Source organism: Anabrus simplex, chromosome X, assembly GCF_040414725.1.
Source record: "Anabrus simplex isolate iqAnaSimp1 chromosome X, ASM4041472v1, whole genome shotgun sequence".
In the NCBI taxonomy this organism is placed as follows: domain Eukaryota; kingdom Metazoa; phylum Arthropoda; class Insecta; order Orthoptera; family Tettigoniidae; genus Anabrus; species Anabrus simplex.
The window spans coordinates 1,218,758-1,245,317 of record NC_090279.1 but is presented as its reverse complement, the minus strand read 5'-3'; the positions used below and the strand labels follow the sequence as shown (position 1 = coordinate 1,245,317).

The 26,560-nt window shown below is 38.9% G+C and overlaps 1 protein-coding gene across 1 annotated transcript in view; it reads right to left on the bottom strand.

Annotated features, from left to right (window-relative positions):
* LOC136886534 (gastrula zinc finger protein XlCGF57.1-like) overlaps window positions 1–26,187 on the bottom strand; it is a 149,144-nt gene extending 122,957 nt beyond the window's left edge. The window contains exon 1 of the mRNA XM_068230622.1: window positions 25,990–26,187. Coding sequence (XP_068086723.1) covers window positions 25,990–26,187 — 198 coding nt within the window. The remainder of the gene's footprint in view (window positions 1–25,989) is intronic.
* Window positions 26,188–26,560: the final 373 nt, after the last annotated feature.

The window sequence follows — 26,560 nt, the reverse complement described above, 5'->3', positions numbered from 1 at the left end:
AGACATGATATCTGATCTCACCACAACATTTCTCTCTGCACTTTATAGACTTAGTTCTCATAGAGTACATTTAGAGTAATTACAGCACAAACTCCTTCGGAGCAGCTACAGAATTCAAGGCCTTTCTGCAAAACCACCCTCAGACACCATTTTTCACACAACTGCAGACATGGGACTGATGTGGCATTTCATCCCTTGTGCAGCATCACACTTTGGTGGAATCTAGGAAGCAGCTGTCAAGATTCTGATATAACACCTCAGATGAGTGATGGATTCTTATCACTTCACCAAAAAAGAATGGACCATTCTTACAATACATACTCTCACATCCAATCACCAAAGCTAAATGATGACCCTTTTGACACTTCTTACCTAACTACATCCCATTTCCTTATAGAAGAGCCAATTACTACACTCCCTGATATTGATTATACTTCCCCTCTCATCACAACCTTGCCCACATAGCTATATTTTCAGCAGCTAACCCAGAACTCCTGGAAGAGATGGTGAAATGAATATCTCAATAAATGGGCAATGAAATACCCCATAGCAACATAGTCATACATATTGTGCAGGAGACTAGAAGGCCATCTTCTTGTTGGCGGGAGACTCCAATATTAGTGGAGTAAAAAATTTAGAAATTCTGTATCATCTCACAAATATAATTATGATGGCGGAACACCTTTGACTATTTCATCCTGACACTCAACTCTCTTAGGATCTCATCAGCAAGGGGGACAGAAAGAAGCCTCACTGATACATGTCTGGTCTTGTTCTATTTCACACAATTTTTCATTAGAATTTGGCCAGCAGTTCTAAGGAATGGGTAATTCTGGGTTACAGGCACCATTTGTGTATTACACGTTAATTGTTCTGAGGTATCTGCATTCATCATAGAACACTCATGCTATGAAGTGGACAAAGACAGTGATCAAATGTGCATCCTGGTAATGACGAATTCATTCATGCAACGAATTTTCAGGCGAGTAATGGTGAAATTATAAGGCTTATCACAAACACTATCTCTTATGAAGTATGAAACAGGAAAGCAAGATACCTCTTGAATGGCTTATTTATTCCATTGTATGTTTAACCACTTGATGTACTTTGAAGGATCTCTCCGTCCTGGCTCTCGACTGCACTCCGGTACAAAGACGGATCGCTCCGTCCGCGCATACTGTTTATTTCCGGACCCACTCCAAGCAGGTTTCCTTTGCGAAGGATTTGATATTAGTTAGGTAACCTCTTGACAGATGGAATCACTGTTTTATTCCATTGATGTATTCGATAAACACGTCTGTGGATTTATTCCATGGAAAGAATAACCAGTATCTTAGCAACCCCATCGTAAGCGAAATCATGGCTGCCTCCATGTTGAGTGATGAAGCGATTATATGGGAATTTTTAGAAGAGAATGACATTGATATAGAAATAAGTGACGAAGTATTTAGTGGATATGGAAAGTAGTGAAAGTAGTTCATGTGATAGAAACTTCAGCGCTCGTAGGGGTGAACAAAGTGGTGTTTTGCCGTCAAATATGTCACTTTTAGGCCTACAACTGATGCCGCACCAGCGGCTTCTAATCATGTTTTACAAGATAGGCAATCGAACTGGGAGCACGTAAGTAATACTCCAGAGTATCATTCATGCATCGCAAGTGGTGAAAAAGTGTTTTCCACAGGCACCTAGGACAATGCCCGAACGAAGTACAAGTTGTGAATGAATTTCTAACAGCAGACTTTTCGGGAACATCTAACCAATGAGGTAAATGCTTATGCAACTAAATGTCTTGTATCGGCTGCCGAGGAAATAAATGGGGTAATGTCATTTGGAAAGGAACTCTAGTTTCCTGTATCTGTGGATGTAAAGAAGGCCAGATTACCTTGAAGTGGTAAAGTACGATGGCAAGAAGAAGTACAGACCCAATCTTCTTGTTGACTACAACTGTGGAAAGGGTGGTGTTGATTCCCATGACCAGAGACTCGCATCATTCCCCTTGATGAGGAAGTATGTAAAAGGATATAAAAAATATACTTCTACATGCTAGACATGACACTTCTGAATTCCAACATCACTCATCCCCTCCTCAACCCTGAAAAGAAGCGAGTAGGCTTTACCACCTTCCGGATCAATTTGGCCGAACAGCTGTTGGCAAGTGAGACCAGCCTGACTATCCAAAATAAGGCACCCAAGCCCTGGGGATACACCACTGAGGCTTCAAGAGAGTCACTGGGGCACTTTCCGACCAAAATACCCCCAACAACGAAGAAGGTTATCCCATCACAGAGATGCAAAGTCAGTGTGACACGGGGTCTGAGGAAGGAATCTTTATTTGAATGCCACCGGTGCAAGGTGGCGATGCACGAATGTGACTGTTTTATGATCTACCATATTCATAAAGACTTCACAAAGTACATCTGACAGTAGTTTGGATATTTCAAATAATAATAATGCTATTTGCTTTACGTCCCACTAACTACTTTTTAAGGTCTTCAGAGATGCCGAGGTGCCAGAATTTAGTCCCGCAGGAGTTCTTTTACGTGCCAGTAAATCTACCGACACGGGGCTGTCGTATTTGAGCACCTTCAAATACCACCGGACTGAGCCAGGATTGAAGCTGCCAAGTTGGGGTTAGAAGGCCAGCGCCTTAACCGTCTGAGCCACTCAGCCCGGCAGTTTGGATATTTCCTCTCATTATTTTGCAGTAAAGCATGCTTTTTCAGTGTCAGTGATAATATCATGTAAAGTAATGAAAATAAATGGTACACCAAGGCATAAATAAGTTCAGTTAAATGGTATGTGAAAGGGTTAAGTAAAATTATCAGTCACAATGGACAAGTAACACCACAGACCACATTAGGTCAATTGCCACGAGATGGCTACAATGTGTGTAGTATATTAAGCGAACACCCACAGTAAACAAGCGTATCACCAGCAACTTGTATCAACAAATTACTGTATTATCTAGAAATCAATAATTAATATAATCAATAAGATAACAAAGGTGTTTCATTTGGAAGCAACTAGTAAAATATCCTGAAACAGTAACAAAACAATGTACCTTATAAATACTTTGTGTTCAAAACTATTTAAGAATTCAAAAATATTAGTAGGATTGATACCAGCTCTCAAATGATAGAGAGTAGAGGTCTTTGGAATAATCCTAACTGCTGTACGATTCATAACGCAAGATCATGGAACAACTCAAGGGAAAAGTGAAAATAGGTAAGTAAACAGTCAATCTCATAAAAAAGTATATTTTCTGTAGGACTATCAATCATATGCAATGAAATGAAGGGTCAAACACTGATATCTGTTGAGCCATTTTCTAACCATTTCAATTACCTGATTATGGCTTATCAATTATGTACATTACCTCAAGAGAGTTTTCCTGGATCGAACCTGACTCTGTTAACTCTGATTTAACTTCTTCTTTCAGAGCTATCACTTCTGATATATGTTCAAAATTTTCCTGTGGAAAATAACATATATTAGGTATGCTCTAACACACATCTACAAATACAGTCACTAAAAAATGAGCATATTATTACATTAATTTTCAGTATTACAGTTAGTTTACAGCGATAATGGCATAAACTGCTTCGGAGTAGCTAAAGAAATCAAGGACTTTCTGTAAAACAACCCTCAGAAAACCAACTCTTCACACAACCGCAGGCATGGGACTGATACGGCATTTCACCCCCCTCCCTGAGAGCACCACACTTTGGTGGAATCAAGGAAGCAGCTGTCAAGAATCTGATATATCACCTCAGAGGAGTGATGGATCCTTATCACTTCACCAACAAAGAATGGACCACTCTTATAACACATACATCCTCTCACCAAAGATTTTTTTAACGTGTCTTAATTGTGTAAATTGTCGTTTGTGAACTTACAAGTTTCCTCCTTTATATAACACACGGTTCTCTACGTAACACTTTGACTACAGTAATGAGGATTGTATTTTAATCCGTTAGGCATGAGATCACGGCTGATGATACCCTAACACTGGGCGAAACATGTCCCCTTAAATTAGTATTACAATATATAAATCTTAATTTTAAGACCCCAATGCATATTGAATACGTGGATTTCAATAAACTTTTGTAACATTGTTGAATTAATGTACATTTCAATATGGACCAGTCATGAGATTTGTAACATATAATTATCTGAGATTGTTGTAAACAATCCACGGAGTGAAATTAAAGTCCACTGTTTGTATCGGAGTTGAACTCTGTACACAAATATTACATTAATATTGTGCAGAAAACTAACAACTCGTATAAACACTATTTATCCAATCATAGATTAAGAAGGCCATCTTCTTGTCAGTGGATGTCCGCACAATACTCCAATACTAGTGGACTGGAAACATTAGAAATTCTGTATCACCTCACAAATATAATTATGATGGCAGAACACCTTGGACTATTTCATCCTGGCACTCAACACTCTGAGAGACAAGTTTAGAATCTCTTCAGAAAGGGGAACGGAAAGAAGCCACACTCATACACGTCTCAGGTGTTACATCGTGTCATAATAATTTATGTTTCGCCCATTGCATGGGCATCGTCAGCCGTGATCTCATGCTTGGGGGATAAAAATCAGGATCCTGATTACTGTAGTCAAAGTGTTACATAGAGGAATAATTAATGAGAAATACACAAATGGTGCCTTTAAACTCGACATACCCATTCCTTAAAACTAGAATAGACTGTGCTGGCCCAGTTCTAATAAAAAAAATTGTGTGAAATCGAACAAGACCAGACTGCCTAGCTACCAAGGCTGTCTACACAGACACGATACCTGATCTCATCACAACAACATTTCTCTCCGCACTTTACCAACTTAGTTCTCATAGAGGTCAACCCTGAACATTTTCAGCAATAATGGCACAAACTTCTTTGGAGCAGCTACAGAAATCAAGGCCTTCCTGCAAAACAACCCTCAGAAAACCAACTCTTCGCACAACTGCAGGCATGGGACTGACGTGGCATTTCAACCCTCCTTCAACACCACACATTGGTAGAATCTGGGAAGCAGCTGTCAAGAGTCTGATTTAATGCCCCAGACAAGTGATGGATTCTTATCACTTCAACAACAAAGAATGGACCATTCTTGAAACACATACATCCTCTCACCAAAGCTAAATGATCAACCTTTTGACACTTTTTACATAACTACGACACATTTCCTTATAGGAGAGCCAATTACTACACTCTCTGATCACGATTATACTTCCTCTCTGATCACAACCTTGCCCACATGGCTATATTTTCTGCAGTTAACCCAGAACTCCTGGAAGAGATGGTGAAATGAATATCTCAATAAATGGGCAATGAAATACCCCACAGCAACATAGTTATAGTGAAAGAAGATGACACACATGCTATGAAGTGGACGATGACAGTGATCAAATGTGCATCCTGGTAATGATGAATTCATATATGCAACGAATGTTCAGGTGAGTAATGGTGAACTTACAAGGTCTATTCACAAACACTATCCCTTACGAAGTATGAAACAGAAAGGCAAGGTAACTCTTGTATGGCTTATTTATTCATTGCGTGTTTAAGTAATATTGTTGTGAGATTACCTGTGGAACGCAGTGAGGTGAAAGAAGGTGTCAGCTTGAATGGGTCTATCTACGATATCGAAGATTAATTTAAACTTTAAAACAAAGGTTATATTTCTTTTCAGATCTCAAATTTAACAAAATTCCTCACTAAGTCAAGGAACAAAATGTCAGGTACAAAATAGCACACAAGAATAGAAATCCAAGGGTTGGAAATTACAAGTTTTGAGCTTCCAGCTCCAATTTACAAGTTTACAACTTCATAAATGTTGCGTTTGGTTAGATAACGAGAGATATCTCCCAAGGCACAGTTCAAGAGCACCTTCCTCCAAAGGTTACACATACGGCCTTCCAAAGGCCCCACTCAAAATTGTACCAATATCAGACAAGAGTTTACATGCTCTTTAAATTCAACCAAGGAGGCTGTGCTCCCAATTCTTTACAGTCTACTCAAGGAAACATCACACAAAACCTTACAATTTCTAGCATCTCTAAGCACAACCTACAATTTACAATTCCTTTACACAGGGGTATCTAGTACCCATAATACTGGGCCTTCATGGAAAAGAACAACAGGTTGTATTACTGGCCCAAACTCAAAATGCATTCAGTCGTAAATTTGCGCTCCTTGAAAACCAAGTTTTGAAACCCTACTTGGGCTTGTGGCCCGATGATGCAGGGACAAATTCTACACAACTGAGGTGATGCAAAAGAGAAGTTAATGAGTGATTTACAGGAGAAAAAAGTTACAAAATCGTAGTCACCTCAAGATAAACTGAAAGGGATTTTGAGAGGGAAACTCACTCTCTATCCCCAATTTACAGTTTAAGTCTGTATGAAATTTTACATTAGCAGAATGAAAGTTTACATTTTTGAAAACAGCTGTGAGCTTGCGGAGACAGCTAAAGATATAGAATACTGGTGGCCATTACCTGGACTGACGTTCTGCCTGCCAAAGAATTAGGCACCCCACCTCCTGTCTTAACACACACACTCAGAAATTTGACGAGAATAAGACAAGGTAACTAGAAAAGGCCGCAGCTTTTATACCCAAGGGGAGGGTTCAAGAAGGCTCTGGGCTAAATCCGACCACACCCTCCCATTTTATTCAATACTCAAAAAGTTACAAGAAGCTTATGATTGGCTGAAAAATAAATACAGAAAATTTGTGATTGGCCAGACTTCAAAGCTGGCAGGATGAGAAGGAAGTGTTGTAAATCATTGAAGTATCAAAATAAATGAAAGTCAATGTAGTTGAGGAAATTTATAAACCCAAAACTTCTTTAAATCATTAATCATTCCACCTTGCACCAGAGTGCATGACCTCCACTGTTTGTAGGGATATCTATGGATAAAAATACAAACATCTGATGTACACCAAAACAAACCAAAGATATACAGTCAGTTTAGGAAACTTTAAAATAACATATTACTCAGTTATTCAGTAGTGAGGTCTTCTGATCAATGTCCCAACTTTATGCATTAGCGGTTTCAAGTTTTGTTCGATAGATAGTGTTCCTTAAGGCGCTTCTTTTACATGTGCGGGGTTGAGGTGCACCTCCTAGTACAAATATTATAAGTCACAATGGACAAGTAACACCACAGACCACATTAGGTCACTTGCCACGAGATGGCTACAATGTGTGTAGTATATTAAGCGAACACCCACAATAAACAAGCGTATCACCAGCAACTTGTATCAACAAATTACTGTATTACCTAGAAATCAATAATTAATATAATCAATAAGATAACAAAAGTGTTTCATTTGGAATCAACTAGTAAAATATCCTGTAACAGTAAAAAATGAATGTATCTTTCAGCTACTTGGTGTTCGAAACTAATTTACGAATTCATAAGTATTAGTAGGAATGATACCAGCTACCAAATGACATAGAGTAGAGGTCTTTGGAATAATCCTAACTGCTGCACAATTCATAACGCAAGATCGCGGAACAACTTGAAGGAAAAGTGAAAACTAGGTATGTAAACAGTCAATCTCATATATTATCAGTAGGACTATGAATCATGTGCACTAAAAAGATGGATCAAACCCCAGTATCTGTTGAGCCATTTTCTACCCATTTTGATTATCTGACGATGGCTTATCAAATTATGTACATTACCTCAAGAGAGTTTTCCTGCGTCGACCCTGGCTCTGTTAACTCTGATTTAACTCCTTCTTTCAGAGCTATCACTTCGGATACATGTTCGAAATTTTCCTGTGGAAAATAAGATATGTTAGGTATGCTCATAACACACATCTACAAATACAGTCATTAACAAATGAGCATGTTAATTCATTAATTTCCAGTATTACAGGTACTTTCGGAATTTCATTAATGTTTAAGGAAGATTTCTTCCAGCAGAGGATTGTTATAACCAAAGGCTGTACTGAGAAAGGTGTTATTATTCTTGCTCACTCCTTATGTCAGAGAAAGGATGAGACTGAGAACAAAATATAAAATGCGAAATATTTTCTAGCCATATCAGAAGATATAATACCACGGATGGAATTAGGGCTATCTCACACAGAATTTGGAAGGAAGCAGCCATATGCATAAACACTAAATTGTATGAACTGTTTTCATATGTTCAATCATATCAGTCAAATCATAAAAGTTGTTTGAACCAATTAGAAGCATTACAACACTTCTAAATGATTTTTGTTCTCAGCACAGAGTCTGTTTAAAGACAGATTAAAATTACTTGAAATAATGGAATCACATTCTCTACTATGGTTTTGCTGCAATCATAGGAGCTACATAAAACATTAATACAGTTCTGTTTCAATGATTCCAAGTGTAAAATAAAAAACATAAACATGAAAGAAGCAGACTTATCACAGTCATATAACAGTGAAAGATGTGATGAAGCCCAAAGTTAAAGCAGCTAGAAATGAAATATTTTACTACTATAAGCATGTTATGTAGTGTTCTGTGAGGAGCTGAGGGGATGAGGACACTGACAGTGGAGAATCAGCAGTGTTGGAGTGTATATCTGCAGTTTCGGAAGATCTTTTATGATCTACTACGAGACATTTAAATTTCACTCTTGGATTCATAAAACCTTGTCAGCATTAAAGGGGGGAGGGACTGTGATGAAAAGCTTATATTCTAATGTAAGTTAAGTAACTAATAAAAGTGAATTAAAGTAACAAGTTCTAGAATATACCAACTTAACAAATTCAATACAGAAGAGAACAGTGGCTGAACTAAGGAATGGATGAAAAGGATGCACAAAAAGGACAAGGAAATAATGACAATGAGGAAAGAAAAAATTCTGTTTAATGTGCCTGAAGTCCTTAAATTGTCAGAGCCCACTAAGAAGGGGCATATAAAAGAAATTATTCTCAGAAATCATACATTCTAGAGCCGTTAGACATGGTTCTCTTCTGTATATATATCATAGAACCTGACCTGTATTTGAGGAATAAAATGAGCTAATCACTATTCCGTCTTTCTAGAAGAATGCAACATATGAGCAAAATATTTATTTTGAGAGAATATACATTCAGATTTTGAGGTATTTCATCCCTCGTATGTCATAGGCAAATCTATCCATTCCTTGAAACACGTAATATCTTCCAGCACATTGTGGGTGTGAGGGTAACCCAGAATTATCACACCAGTGTTGACATTTTGTTTAGCAGACTAGTGTATCCAGGCTCAGAAACACTAATGAAAGATTTGTGATTTAACTCCTTCTACACTAATTATGGTAGGAGTAATAATTCTTAACATGTGGTGCTAATGGTGGTGCAGTACTGTAGGAGGATGTTAGTTTTTTAAAAAGTACGATCGGTCAACCATCATCTATTATAATCAAAGGGGAAAAATAAAAAAGGTGCAACCCCTAAACCAAAGTAATTTCAATACTGACAGTAAAAAGTACAGACTAATCCAAGTCTATCCTTAAGTTCCTAAGAGTTGGCAGCTTTGTGTAGCACATTGGGGTGTATTCCCAGACATATAAAAAAAAAAAAAACAGAGTTTACTACGCATAGATGCTCATTCAGCAATTGGTGACTGCTGGTGTTAATACTGAGGAAGCACATAGAAAATTGTGCCCCTGCCAAACTTATTCAGATATTAAGGGTTAATTTCTGACCCCTATAAAGTTATCTGGTATGAGACTTACAAGTGATGCCGTTGTTTCTCCTTCAATCCAGCCTGGTTCCTCTTTGATCTTTGCTTCCAGGTCCATTCTGCACTGCAAACTGAAGTAGTTAGAAGGTACTGGAATGGTTGATTACTTCTACTGACCTTACACTGAAACATAAGCCAGAAAAATATATTACCTTATTAATGTCATTGATACTTATGGTCTTTGTTAACAGACTAAGCAACAACCTTGTCATTTTAAATGACCAGCAATATTATGATCATACAAAAAACCCAAAATTTTACATGACTGTTGATATTGTGATCATACCTATAAGACCTCAAGTTTTCTATGACTAATACTTCAATCAACGCTAAGGACCTGCAGTTTTACATGATTTCTAAAACAGTGATCACATCCGTAATATAATTTAACTTATCTGTCGATATCAAGACCATAGTCATAGGACCCCTAGTATTACATGACACCTTATATCATATTAATAGCTATTTAACATACAGTTTTATATGGTACTGAAACCGCAACAAGATGACCTTTCTTGAAAATTCAGTGACTGTATGGTTTGCATATCAATCTGATCACCCGGGTCCATATACTGGAATCTTCCTACCACTTTTATCTTTTGTAATCAACTTCAAAACTAACTGAAAAAGTTCACAGTTCTTTGAGATATGTTCTATCAAAATTTACCTGCCCAGGATCAAATTCTCTCAAACCATTCTCCTCTCATTAAGCTTATTCACTATCTCTTTATTTGAGACATGTTCTATCAATCTCATCTTCAAGAACTTCTGATAACACGGCATCTAACAGGCTTCAACTCTGTTTTTTCTTGGCACCAGTTATTATCTGTGTTTCACTTCCATACAGTGTCATACTCCTTGCTCAGTGTAAAAATAATTTTAAAATTTTTCAATCTGTTGAACCTAAAGAACGTGATAGAGAACAGATGGGAATTTAAACTGGATTCAGTGATGATATTTATCGATATTGAGAAGGTATATGTCAGTGTACCATGGCAAGTGGTCTTGGATGCATTGATAAAAAAGAAGGTAGAGAGAGGTGAAGAGCCAATTATAAAAGCCATGAACGAAGAGTGAGTATGTAGTATGAATACTACGATAGGAAAAACAAACTTTTTCAAAGTAGAATCAGGACTTCAAAAAGGATGTGTTTCATCCCCGCCAATCTTCATTACAATCATGGATGAAATCCACAAGAGTATACAACAAAAAATGGGAACCAAGGAGGCAAAGGCCTCGCACTTTGCAGATGAGACAGTAATATGGGCAGAAGATGAAATGGAAGCACAAGAACAAGATAATGCAAGGAATCAGGAGATGGAGGAATATGGAATGAAAATAAGTGTGGAAAAGAGTATGATAGTAGTGGTGACGAGAGGTAATAAAGAAGGAAGTGGGAATACTGAAGTAAATGGAAGACCATTAGAAGTTGTGGAAAGCTTCAAGTATTCGGAGAGAATAATTGAAGATGGGTAAATAAAATAAGAAATTGGATAGGGACTTGAACAAGCCAATGAGTTTTACCAATGTGTGAGATGTATAGTCTGTAACTGGGACATCCAATGGATTGCAAGAAAATTTTGCACCCAATGTATTACACACCAATTTTGACATATGCACCAAGCACATGGACAACAACAAAAACATGATAATGCAGATTGCAACAGGCCAAGATGAAATTCCTTAGAGAAATATAGGGAGGGCATAAAGGGATAAAGTCAGAAACATAGAAATGAGGGAGTGAATTGGATACCCTGAACTGAAAGGCAAGATAGAGACCTGTAAGCTGAAATGGTATGGACAAATGATGAGAATGGAAGAGGATAGAGTTCCACAGTAAGTATTTACAGAGGAAGTCATAGGAGAAAGACATCAAGGATTGCCCAGAAAGGGGTGAATGGCTACGGTAAGGAGAGTACTGAGAAGAGTAGAGTAAAAGTAGAAAAAAAATTTGAGGTAGGAAAGGAGTGGTGGAGAGAGAAAAACTGAGGAGGTTCTTGAATCACATTTCTACCCAAAAGACTGGAAATGGGAAATGTAGAATATTCTGATGAAATAAAGACAAAAATTTATATAATACTGCTATCAGCTCATTTCATTGAACAATGCCACCAACCTTTAATTAAGTGCCTTTTCTTTATTTTTCTATGCATGTCTTGTCTAATTACACAATCGAGTGGTGTTTACCAGAGTGCCCCTTGTAGGGAGTTCCATGTCAAATGAGTGGTTTAAATGTTTAGCAGCTTTTATTGTTCCCCAGGTGGCAAAAAAATTGTCTATGTTGAATACCTCGAGTAGTGCCTCAGAATTCATTTCACCCTATAGCAGTGTTCGTTAGTCACTTTGTGATATATTACTGTAAATGTAAACATACTGCACTAACAATGAATACTAAAATTTCTCCTACAGGTTATACAAGCTTCGTTCCTGTGGCCAATCGAGTTGATTCTTACGCATTGCCAAGGAACAGATTTCTATGTAAACACATATCTATTCAGGTAACTATGATCAATTGTATTTTGTATATTTCACTGGAGGGGACAATACTGAAGAGTGCCATGTTTACTTGTTCTGGCCATCACAGGTTATTCTAATAATATGTTACTGAATTTACTTTCAAGCAACTAACTTTTATTGTTTCCACAGCCAGAATTTATTCCTGAAGATTGTTCTTCCATTCCTGCTAGCAGTTTAATGTTGCACTAACAACTCCAAAAGAAAGGGATAAGATTAGGTATGCAGCAGCATTAATTAAGGTTAATTAATGATAAAATGGGGAAACCACAGAAAAGTATTTCAGAACTGCACATCATAGGATTCGACCCCATGCAAACTCACCGTCACTCACCCCTAAAAATCTTTTACACACCAATAAATCAGAGAGGCAGCCTACTGTTACCTAAATCATCACGAATAAATACCGGATATAGCTGCTGTGGGGTAATGATGAGATACAGGAGAATCTCCATAACAACACTGATGTAACAAGATGCAGATATCCTAAATAGAAACCTCTCAAGATTTTGAATCCTGCTACCATACGTCGCAGCATACAGAGTAAAGAACAACTCAATGTTCACAGCATCACTATAAAATTGCACAAAAAGGCAAGTAACACAGCAAAATAATAATTAAAATTACATACTACATATCACAATTTCTTTCTGAAACTACCATCTGCATTTCTTCATCTGCGTTGCTCTTCAGAAAAAAATCCTCATTCCACTAAATTTAGATGTAAGATATATTGCAACTACCAGAGTGTGAAATCAGAAAGAAGTGGTGGGAGGGGGGAAGAAGGAACATAGGGCTTAACTACTAATTTTTTTCAGGCAGTACCTGGTGGAGGGGGGGTTAAAATTCCCCTGTATTTTAATTACCCTCTCCACCCAAAAAAATGTAAATTTGAGATATTTTTGTTCGAATTTAGCTGTTATAACAGGAATGATAAACATTAGAACGTTATTCCAATCAGCTGAGAAGTTTATGAGAGACTCGCCATCTTAAGAAAGGCCAGACGAGGCGCGAGTTTCCATGGTTTATTGCTTTTTTAATGGAACTTTCCTCTACCAGGGCTATGTGTTGACTGAACAAATTTGTCAGTTTGTACCCTGCTCAAGTGAATATTGTCCTATTGATACCTATAGGAAACAGACCCACTCCAAGAAGTACAGGAGTGGTGTAAACTCGAGCTATTTATAGCAATGACAAGTGAGGACGGACTTGGCAGGGTGAAACATCAACAATAGGCTGCAGGTGCGGAGTTGTCACTGCTGCGTTGTTTAATTGCTCAAGGTCTGGCAGTCACTTGAATTATTTCTGTTGTTTTTATGAAAATATGCCCAGTTAAAGTCATTAATTTCAGTAATAAACTATCGGTTCTACATTTTCCTGTTTATTTTATAATGAAAGGTACCCCCGGGCAATTTTAGTGGGGGGGAGGGGAACCTCTGAGATAAAATCATCGGTGGGGGGAGACATCCTTCCCTTCCCACCCCCCGCGATTTCGCACCCTGGCTTCTACACACAACTTGCAGGCACTTGTAACGCAAAGGCTGGGAGTTTTACAAAAAGCAAGCTAGTTATATGCGTATTCATTTTTCATGCTTAATTTAAAATAAAATTTAAGAAAATTAATAACATTAAATATTAAAAATATGTAAATGCTGAAACTGAGAAAGATTACTATTAACTTCTATCATTCTCAATTGAGATCTATATATTTAGCAAAATTTAATTATTGAATTTGAACATTACCGAGAGTATGTTAGAGGTTGTGGACACAGAGTAAAATGATAGAAATCACAATTCCTCAATGAAGAAAATCCATAACTCACTTAACGGAATAAGCTGTAGAATAGGCTAATACGCGCCTTATATAACAACATACCAGCCACTTGGAAACAAAACCATGTATTTGGATGTTGCTTAATCACTTAAAACAAACTCTTGAAGAACAAATTTCATTTGTAACAGTCAGTAAAACAGGCAGAATTTAGGAAAGCATGTATTACTAGTTACACTGCAGAGTATGCGACACTTCTTCTTCTCTTGAAATATGAATGGGTTTGTTATATCACCCAGTTCCAATAATTGTAATAAATCACACTGTAACACTCATATATACCAAAATACAAAACTGTGGGCAGAGTTGTAGCACTGGCAGCACTGGGTGCAATGTTACGCTATGTCCTGCTAAAAGAGGATGTATAAGAGAGGAGTCTCTCCGGGTGTAAAAAAAAAAAAAACTAGAAAGCAAGTCCATAGCTCTTAACGTACCGTGGACAAACATGGATGGAGGGATCAACTGACTGAACTATACGATCCAATTCTTCGTACACTAACGGAAATAAAATCTTACGGTTTTTCTACATATATACATGCATTATCATTATAGTTCGCTATGTCTTTCAGCGTTCAATCTGCAAGCCTCTGTGAGTTTAACAAAACGGCCCGTCGCGGCAATCCTCTATTTGCAACTAGTGCCGTGGCCTCATTTAGTTCTATACCTCTTATCTTTAAATCGTTAGAAACTGAGTCAACCCATTGTCATCTTGGTCTCCTTCTACTCCTCTTACCCTCCAAAATATAGACTATTATTCCCCTAGGTAACCTATCCTCCTCCATTCGTCGCATATTTCCCCACCACCGAAGATGGTACAGCTTCATCCATCGAGTTCATTCCTAACTTAGCCTTTATCTGCTTGTTCCGAGTACTCACCTGTCATTGTTCCCACCTATTTGTAAAAGCAATAATTCTCGCTATTTTCACGTCTGTAACTTCTAACTCACGAATAAGATATCCTGAGTCCACCCTGCTTCCGCTCTCGTGAAGAAAGGATGGTCTGGAAACACACTGATGTAAAGGTAGTTTCGTCCGGGAGCTGACTTCCTTCTTACAGAACACTCTTTATCGCAACTGCCTGCTCACTGCATTAGCTTTACTACACCAAATACAGTGGAGACGATACGCGACACTCTGCGAGATATCGAGGGACAGCGATTTGAGCTACCTCTAGCGGGGTGACCTGAGAGTTACTGATTATGTCATAAGAGCACGTGTATTTGTTTGTGAAGTTTTTGGCGTTATTTATGCCTTTGCATTAAGTTGACATAAGTAAATAGTAGCGTGTGTAATTCCTTTACATCTCCTCTCAATATGAGTGGAATGATATCTGCAGTGTTTTGCTGCAATAACTATGAAGTGCAGAAGAATTCGCGGTCTTTCTTCCGTTTCCCTCGTGACAAGAAAATGTAAGTAGATATTGTGTTTGCATATATATTCTTCCAGTTACAAAGATATTTTTATAGTACTTCCTAAACTTCTGACCTGCGCGACTGACATTTGAATTGGCTAAAAAGTATAATAAGCTTATTTCATTGTATAGTGTAGCAGTTAACCTTCAACATGGATGTGTTGTTGTAGGTGTGATCTGTGGGTTTTATTTAATTAAGGAAAATACATACGCATATATGTGTGGTTAGTTGTGTTCCAAGTTCCATTTGGAATGCCGTAATGCGTTGTCAAGAAGTGAAGAAAATATGGGTGATTTAAGAAATGTATATATTTTGTTGAAACAATACGATGATGCAAATTTGCTTCACCATAATGAAATGGCATTGTGCCAAGTATTGCTTATAGGGAAAAATTGAATGTTTTTGAGGCTAAATTTATAGATTTTCTTTCTGTTAGTAGGCTTCAAGTTAAAAGGAAAGTTGTCCAGCTCATAAATGTAAATTAATTGAATCATGTGTGTAAGGAATGTGCCGATATTTTTGTTGACAAGCATTTTAATGTGATCATACTATGCTTTTAAATGAGAAAAAAGACAAATCTAGCCTTGAACGTTCAGACAGGAATGCTAAAGCTAAAAAAGTTATGCTTAAATGAAACATCAAGGCCATTCACAGCAGTCCATTTCACATGCCTAATTTCAGTCTTTAAAGAATAATGTATTAAATAATTCTTCATTCATTTATCCAGAATTGCTTTAGCAACTTTGAAGTTAATATCTTAGTAGCACTTTCTTTAAGGACGTAATTTATTTGTCCATGTTCGTATATACATTTCCATTGATATTTGAATTTAGCGCGAATTTTCAGGTCACGCCACTAGGAGCGCCACTTGCAACTTGTCTCCCATTTAAACAAGGCTAAATCCGGAAGTGTCGCCTATTGCCTCTGCTGTATTTGATCAAATACAGTAGAGACAATACGCGACACTGCGCAAGATATCGAGGGACAGCTAATGGAGCTCACTCTAGCGGATAGACCTGAACGGTACTGATTCTGTCATACGAGCACGTGTATTTTTGTGTGAAGTTTTTGGTGTTATTTATGCGTTTTCAGTGAGTTGACATAGTGAAATAGTAGCGTGTGTCATTCCTTGATATGTCCTCTCAACATGAGGGGAAAGGTATGTGCTGTGTTTGGCTGCAGTAATTACGAAGTAGAGAAAATTGCGCGGTCGTTCTTCAGGTTCCCTCGTGACAAGAACATGTAAGTAATATTGTGTTTGCATATATATTCTTCCAGTGACAGAGATTTTTATAGTACTTCATAATCTTCTGACCTGCTCGACCCATGTTTTAACGGGCTTAAAATATAATACGCATATTTTATTGTATAGTGCAGCAGTTAACCTTCAGTACCGATGTGTCGTTGTAGGTGTGATCTGTGGGTTTTGAAATGTCACAGATGTGATTTGGATAAAGTGTACAAGAAAGAAGGGACGTTACGCTTGTATAAGAATTATAAGATCTGTTCAGATCATTTCCAGGCCAGCGACTTTAAAAATCCTCGACTATACAGCCAAGGGTATGTTACATTTTTACTCTAATTGTACGTAAATATTCCTCAAAGCATCACTATCGACAACATTTTCAAACTTTTCTTTCTTTTATCCCTCTTCTCAGATTAAAGCGGGATTTTATAGATTTTCTTTTGGCTTCATGTTAAGAGGAAAATTGTCCAGCTTTTAAATGTTAATTCATTGCATCATATGTGTAAGGAATGTGCCGATATTTTTATTGACAAATGTCTGAATGTGATGATACAGTGTTATTAAATGAGGAAAAAAAGACAAATCCAACCGTAAGATTTCAGGCAGGTATGCTAAAGCTAAAAAAGTAATGCTTAAATGAAAGATCAAGCCATTTCACAGCAGTCCATTTCACACCTTGTTTATATGTCTAATTTCAGTCTTTGAATAATAACCTTTTAAATAATTCTTCATTCATTTATCCAGATTTGCTTTAGCAACTTCGAAGTTAATATCTCAATACCACTTTCTTTCTAGACGTAATTTATTTATCCATTTCCGTATATACATTTCCATTGATATTTGAATTTAGCGCGATTTGTTCAGGTCAAGTCACTAGGAGCGCCACCGTCGAATTGTCTCCCATTTTAGCACAGCGGAATCCCGTAAGTGTCGTGTATTGTCTCTACTGTATTTGATTTGATTACATCTTGATTCAATCTCACTTACTATATTACCATCCTGGGGGAAAAATAATAACAATTTAATTTATTAATTTGACCACCTCATCAATACAATAAGTCTTGTCTTTGTTCATATACATTGATATGAAATCCTGGGAGAACACATAACAAAAATACTTAAACTTATCTACCTGTTCCAGCTTTGTATCACCAATCTGACATTCAATTCTGTTGACTTTCTTACCTACTGACATTTCAATCTTGGAGAGGCTAATTGTTATTCGATACTCATTGCATCTATTTTCAAGTTCCAAGACATTACACTACAGACTTTCGGCACAATCTGCCCATTAAGACGAAGTCGTCAGCAGAGGCCAGACTGCTTACTACATTTCCACATAACTGAATCACTCCCTGCCAAATTATACCTTTCAGCAGATGATCCACGTAAACTACGAAGAGAAAAGGTGAAATATTACAGTCTTGTCTAATCCCTGTAAGTATCCGGAACCAAGAACTCATTCTACCATCAATTCTCACTGCAAGCCAATTGTCATTATGAATGCCTTTGATTGATTTAAATAATCTACCCTTAATATCATCACCCCTCCCCAGTACGGTGAACATCATTTCCCTCGGTACCCTGTCATATGCTTTCTCTAGATCTACGAAACATAAACACAACTATCTATTCATATCGTAACATTTTACATTCACCTGGTGCGTACTGAACATCGGACCTTGACAGCCCCTCCGGGCTCTGTAACCGCACTGGTTTCCATCCAACGGCCTCTCAACCACTGATCGCACCCTCCCTTCCAAGATGCCAGTGAATACTTTGCTTGCTATGCTAATGAACGAGATACCTCGATAGTTGTTGCAATCCTTCCTGTTCTCTTGCTTATAGGTAGGTGCAATTACTGCTTTTGTTCAATCTGAAGGTACCTTACCAACTCGCCATTTTAATCTTACTCTATGAAGCCATTTCATACCTGCCTTCTCACTATACTTCACCACTTCGGGTCTAATTTCATCTATTCCTGCTGCTTTATTTCAATAGACTTTATTTACCATCCTTTCAACTTCCTCAAGCGTAATTTCACCAACATCACTTTCTGCCTGTCCACTTGCTTGGTTGTGCGCGACACCACCAGGAAGATTTCCTTTTACGGTGAGAAGATTTGCAAAATATTCCCTCCACATCTCCAGTGATACCCTGGGGTCTATTATGAGTTTACCTGAATTACCCTAAACACTGCTCATTTCCTTTTTCCTTTACTTCCTAAGATTCCTTTTTACTGTCCATAAAGGTTTCGCTGCTGTTTGACATAGCCTAAAGGTTATTACCAAAATCTTCCCGTGGTTTCTTCTTGGATTCAACAACTATGTGTTTCGCTGTTTTATTCATCTACGTACAATTCCCTGTCGGCATCGGCCCTTGTTTAGAGCCTTTTCTGATAAGCCTCCTTTTTACGTTTACAAGCTGTTGCCACTTCATCATTCCACCAAGATGTTCGCTTTTCCCCACCTTTACACATACCGTAGCTGTTCCTAGGCATTCTCTTGCTGTTTCTACTACAGCATCCCTGTTTGCCACCTATTCTCTTTCTACATCCTGAACCTGCTTACTGTCCACTGTTCAAAACTTCTCACTGATCAAATCCATGTACTTCTGTCTAATTTCCTCGTCCTGGAGATTTTCTACTCTTATTCGTTTTCAGACATATTTCACTTTCCTTATCCTAGTCCTAGATATACTTAGTTCACTACAGATCAGATAGTGGTCTGGATCACCGAAAAATTCCCGAAAAAAATACATTCCTAACAGACTTCCTGAATATAAAGTCGGTTAAATCATAGTCTATTTTATGAATCTGGTACCCCTGGCCCCCCATGTAGGGATGGGTCCAGTCAGTTCATTTGCTTGAACTAGTTCATTCGATACCGTTCATCGCCTTGAGTCGTTCAAATGAACTAGTTCAAATGAACGAGGTAGTTCATAAGCAGGTGAGAAATTTGTTGTCACGTGACCATTAACATGGCACGCCATTGGCCATTTTTGAGTGAGCTTAGTTTCTCGTTCAAATGAACGAGGTTGTTCATTTGTGCTCTCGCGGCATTTCGTTCAAACGAACGAAGTCGTTCAAATGAACGAGGTAGTTTATTATGAGCTCTCTTGGCAACAGCACTAGCGGCGTGAGGAGAGGTAGTTTGCCGTACCGCACGCGAGCTAGTACGTAAATTTTACAACAGATGGTACTTGCGTACGTCTTCCTTTAATTGAATAGCAAACCATACAGCCTTGACCCCACCCAACCTACGTTGTTTAAAGCTCGGTGGTTTTAAGGGGCGTATGAATCAGCTGTTTGAGAGAGAAGAAGCTACTGTATTTACCGCCTTTATACACGGGAAAACATTGCTCTAAGATGATAATTGTCCTTTTTATCTGTTAAAGAGCTGGGAGGACGAACCGTATGAAGCGTCCTGTTAATAAGGGATGTTCCTGAATAGCTGACTAATAATGTCAGATGTAAGTCCTTCAAGGCGTTTGCTGTATAAAACTAGAGTTTCTTCTTAGGCCTGACATTACACCCATCAGAGTGGAATGTGTCAGGCCCTATCCACTGACGATGATAGGTGTATGCACATAAATTTATCAGAAGTCCATTAACTTATGATATGCTCTATAGGTATAAAATATCTAATTCCCTCATCGATAAACATTCCCCATTAATATTACAACATATTACAGTGAGTTGTGACTGACATTATGAACTTGAAATGCGGTCAGCTGATTCTTATCCCAGACGTAATTAATAGTTTCGTTGTCAGGGAAGAAATGTAGGAGATACACAATTTCAATTTATCTTCATCACACCATTGTAAAAGCGTAGTTCTTTGCTCTATTCACTTGATCATAAGAATGCATGGTAATTTCGAAGGAATATGATAGAAAAACATTTTGTATACGACAAAGTGACAATAAATACGTACATAGGTTAATGGGAATGAAAAACTCCCTCTGTAGATCAGTAGTCTGCTTCCTATCCGCAAGATTGGGGGTTCAAACCCGGCAGAAGTACTCGGATGTTTGAAGGGCGGAAAGAAATCCGTTCGAAAATATATCGTGCTTTATCGGCATATAAAAGATCGCTGGTAACACATATAGTGTTTACCTTAAGTCAGTCAGATCAATAAAACAGAACGTCAAATCAAAATGCCTGTACATGGTAGCTGAAACGTACTTAAAATAATATTATTAATAATAATAATAAATTTGGGAGCCTCCGTGGCTCAGACGGCAGGGCGTCGGCCTCTCGCCGCTGGATACCGTGGTTCATATCCCGGTGACTCCATGTGAGATTTGTGTTGGACAAAGCGGAGGCGGGACAGGTTTTTCTCCGGGTACTATGCTTTTCCCTGTCATCTTTCATTCCAGCAACACTCTCCATTATCATTTCATAGCATTTATCACTCATTAATATAAATCACCTTGGGAGTGGCGACCCCACTGTAATACCAGCCTATATATGTTTCATTCATTACATCCCTGACCCGGTCAATGACTGGAAAACAGGTTGTAGGTTTTCATTTTCAATAATAAATTTATTTATCTGTTTACCCTCCAGGGTTGGTTTTCCCCTCGGACTCAGCGAGGGATCACACCTCTACCGCCTCAGGGCAGAGTTCCGGAGCTTGAGGCTTTTGGTCGGGGGATACAACTGGGGAAGAGGACTAGACCTCGCCTAGGCGGCTTCACCTGCTATGCTGAACAGGGGCCTTGTGGCGGGGGGGGGGGAATCAAAAGGGATAGACAAATAGGAGGGAAGGAAGCGGCCGTGGCCTTAAGTTATATACCATCCCGGCATTTGCCTGGAGCAGAAGTGGGGAAACCACGGAAAACCACTTCGAGGATAGCTGAGGTGGGAATCGAACTCACCTCTACTCAGCTGACCTCCCGAGGCTGAGTGGACCCCGTTCCAGCCCTCGTGCCACTCTTCAAATTTCGTGGCAGAGCAGGGAATCGAATCCGGGCCTCCAGGGATGGCAGCTAATCACGTAAAGCATCACACCACAGAGGTGGACATTATTATTATTATTATTATTATTATTATTATTATTATTATTATTATTATTATTATTATTATTATTATTATTATTATTATTATATTTTTGCTGTTGCTTTACGTCGCACCGACACAGGTAAGTCTTATGGCGACGGTAGGACAGGAAAGGACTAGGAGTAGGAAGGAAGCGGTCGTTGCCTTAATTAAGCCCGGTGTGAAAATGAGAAACCATGGAAAACCATCTTCAGGGCTGCCGACAGTGGGGTTCGAACCTACTATCTCCCTTATACTGGATACTGGCCACACTTAAGCGACTGCAGCTATCGAGCTCGGTATTATTATTATAATATAGCAATTGAATGAGTGCACTTTTTACACACACGACCACTTCCTTTTAAAATTTAAAATTTGGTCTTTGAGCTGTAAAAACGGTGGTAGGGTGATAGTAATTACATTTTTATACAGGAAAAACTGAACAGTTTTTAAAGCCCGAAACAGAAATATTGATAGGCCTATTTGAACGGAAATAGCCAAATTTTCACTCCTGATTCACCTTAGCGTAGTTTACGGTAATATTTGCTTAAGATGTATTTGTTTAAAGAAAATATTCTTAAGGCTTATTTTTTAATGTGGTTTATGATGCTGGAAATGATGAAAACTCTCGCGTATTCTGTGTCAATCGCATCTTAAGATAACTTATGTGTACTGATTATAATACTGATGTCTTGTATCTGTTACCATGTGCTAGCATGGTTTTGCTACTCCGCTCCAAGTGCGTGTGATTTCGTTGTTGACATTGTTTATTTTGTGTGTAGACAGAGTATTGATTTACCGGTGCCCGTGTATTATTCCCCACAACTGTCGTGTATGGTAGAACGCTTACGTAAGTGCCAGACAGTGAACACGTGTTTTTTTTTTCGTAATGGAATTCTGAGGAACCTTGAATACGGTATTGTTCGATAATATTATGTGGGATATCGTTGTTATAAGAGGTACACGAGCGACATTATCACCCCATCGTGTGTTTCGAGGACCGTATCTTGCATAGGACCGGACTCGAACCAACATGCGCTCAGTTACAAAGCTAGGCGGCTAGTACGACATTCTATGAACTTGGTACTTCATCGTCTTGCGGAACGCCTAGCATGAGCAGAAAACAGCTGCCCAGTGCCCAGCAGCATCGCCAGCCTGCCTAGGTGGAGAAAAGGCATCTACGAGAGACAGAGAAACAGGTAAACTTTCTAATTTTTTATAACTCTTCTCCCTGCTCCATCACCAGTTGAGAAATGTGCTGTCATGTAATCATTAACACGGCACGCCATTGGCCATTTGCGTGCGTGCTTATTTTGTCGTTCAAATGAACGAGGTAGTTCATTTGTGCTCTCGCGGCATTTCGTTCAAATGAACGACGTAGTTCATTTGTGCTGTCTTCATGGAAGCAGCCCTCGCGGCATTTCGTTCAAATGAACTAGGTAAAGCTACCTTAGCAACAGCACCAGATAGTATTCCGTGCTGGACGTGAGCTAGTACGTAAGTTTTACAATAGATGGTGCTTGCTTACGTCTTCGTCCTTTAATATGCTGTATGCTCGCGTGAACGACTCGTTCAAAATATTTGAACGAACTCGTACTAGTTCAAATAAACGAGTCGTTCAAATGAACTAGTTAGTTCATGAACGACCCAACTCTACCCCCCCATGTGAATAGCCTTAAGCTTGAAGAATGTATTTGTAACTGCGAAACACAAACTAGAACAGAAGTCCAACAAACGCTTCCCATTCCCCTTATGTGTATACCCTACATTTACCAATCACCCTTTCGAATACTTCAGTTCTATTTCCAACTCTCGCATTGGTATCGCCCATTAGCACCCTCCTCATCCTTGTTGTTGACCCTGACTACGATGTCACTCGATGTTTCATAAAACTTGTCAACTTCATCCTCATCTGCACCCTCACACGGTGAATATATTGAGACAATTCTCGTCGTAATTCCTCCAACTGCTATATATACCCACAGCGTTCGCTCATTCACGCGCCTAAAAGAAACTATGCTGCGTACAGTAGTTTTCCAAATAAACAGTCCTTCCACATACTCTGCCCTTCCCTTTTTAACACCCATCAAGTAACTTTTATCACCTCCTGTCTCTTCCCCGTTATCTCTTCTTACCTGAATATCACTCACGGTACACCTTGTATAGCCGGATTCGTCCCGTTTGCTGAAGCAGCCAGTTTTACTTTCTTTCTTCCACTAGCATAATTAATATTGATAGTTCCCCATCGAATTCAATTTCGTTCGACAAGTTGTTTCAAAGGAGTCCTTCGCCTGTCAAATGAGACTGGGACTCCATTACTCCCATAGCTCGGAGGTTTGCTTCAAACGTTCTGAACTCGGTAAATTCATGAAGCAGGATGGTATCCTACTTACACATAGTCACAGTGACGATCTCTTCTTTAACGGGTTAGGGACAACCAGTGGAATTTTAGTCCTAGCCTCCTGAGCGCAAGAAGGGCCATTGCAGAGGTTATGTCCGAGAACCCAATCCCGTTCCATAGCAATTGGTATCCCGACCGTCAGGACCACTTACTAGGGCACTCAGCTCTTGCCCATGGTTCACGAACTAGAACGTGACCAGAGTAACCGACACCATTAACCATCAATTATTATTATTATTATTATTATTATTATTATTATTATTATTATTATTATTATTATTATTATTATTATTATTATTATAATTATTATTATTATTATTATTATTCACCATAAGGTGACATGAGAAAGGAAATCGAGTATAATGCAAGTTCCATGAAATCTGGGAGCAAGCTTTCCCGCGGTAACAAAATGTTTAACCATAACCTGATCTCCAATTTCTAAATTGGTGGTTCTTTGTCCACGGTCATACGCAAGTTTTACTTTCTTATGAGAGGCCTTAAGGTTATTTCTAGCTTTTCTCCATAAATCCCAGATATTGTCTGGGTCTGTTGCATCTGGCAATAGCTCATTGATCGACTACAAATTTGACAAAGGAATATTTGGGACAAACTTAAAAGAATGAGGAAGTGGAGGATACTTGTGGGACACATGAACAGCCCAGTTAAAGGCTCATGATAACCAGTGTAAGGAAGTGTCCGAACGAGAATGATCTTCGTGGTGGAAAGCAATAAGGGCAGTTCGGGGATTATGATTAACCCGCTGGGCTAGAGATGGCTGTGAGTGGTACGCAGACGTCATGACATATGAATAGACAGATCGAAACAGAACTCGTGAAATAACTTAGAGGGGAACGCATTAGCGATATCAGAAACAATATATTGACAGGGTCCAAAAGATGGAAAAATAGTGTTGAAACAAGAAACAGTGGACTGATCAGGGTCATTCCTAGTCGGAAACAGCAATGAGAACCGTGTGAAACGATCCACACACACAAGAATGAATGTATTCCCATTCCCTTTGGATTGAGGCTAGGGTCCGGCGTAATCGATGTACAATCGCTAATTAAACACGACTTACATGCTTTAACCAGTTCCCTAATCTCGCCGTCCATACTCTCCCAGACAAACACTTCCCTTATGTTTTCTCTTGTTTTGAAAATGCGTAGATGTCCATCTAATGGGGCCTCATGGCAATACTTGAAAATCATAGGCAATAGAACAGCTGGAACAACAATTTGCATCTTGTGATCACGCCTCGAAGGGCAACACCGAACCCCATTCATCAAAACACAATAGACAACATGTTCCCCAGAAGGAAGTATTTCTGTAATAGGAGCCAGCACTGACATTCACGTTGGTATTTCGCTATGTCATGAAATAACAAAGGGGCATCAGTTAGTATCGCACTTATAATAGGAGGTGTGGGAATAGAAGACAAAGGGCTTTTCTTCGAGTCAACAACATCAGAATCGCCGGGAAACATTCGGCTTAATCCAGCTGCGACCATACTTTCAGATCACCGAATATCTCGCACGTAAAAGTGAAACGATCATATCCGGTTCGCCCGGTACGACGGTGCCTAGACAGAACCCACCTCAGTGAATGATTGTCAGTCTCTCATTGAAATTTAACATGCTCAAGGTAAAGACGAAAAATTTCTAAGCGGAATGGGAAGACCAGTCCTTCTAACGCGTACGTAGCGTACTTGGCGTCTTGAGGTGGCAAGGTTCTAGACGCATTGGCCATTGGCCGCCATCCTAGTTCAGATTCCTGAAGAAGAACCGCAGTGACCGCGGATTGAGAGGCGTCTGTGTGTACAATTAACTTCTTGGAGAAATCTGGCATAGCCAAAACCGGGGCGTTACCCAGAGCAAATTTCAGATCCTCTAACGCTGCTTGCTGCAACGGCCTCCATTCAAACTTGACAGGTTTCTTGCGGAGACGGCTTAGGGCTGCCGCCCAATTGCCGAAGTTGGAGATGAATTTCTTAAAGAAATCTAACAACACCATTAGCATCATTACAAGGCTTGAAGTTACGGACTGCATGCGTTCTGGAATGATCGACTGAAACTCCATCAGGTGACACAATATGCCCCAAGTAGAACAGAGATGATTAATCAAAGGATACATTTTACAACTTCAACGTCAGTCCAGCATTACGAAGGCGTTTTAGAGCTTCATCTAGATGAGTTAAGGGTTCTTCAAAGGTCTCAATAAAACAACATATTGTAGATAATGGTACAGATATACTAATTTAATATCCCAGAAGGCCATATCTAGCAGCCTAATAAGAACCACCGTGCCCATGGTGAGGATAAAGGCACGCGGTTGTATTCATACAGATTCCAGTCGGTAGCGAAGGCAGTCAGATTATGTTTTGGTTCTTCCA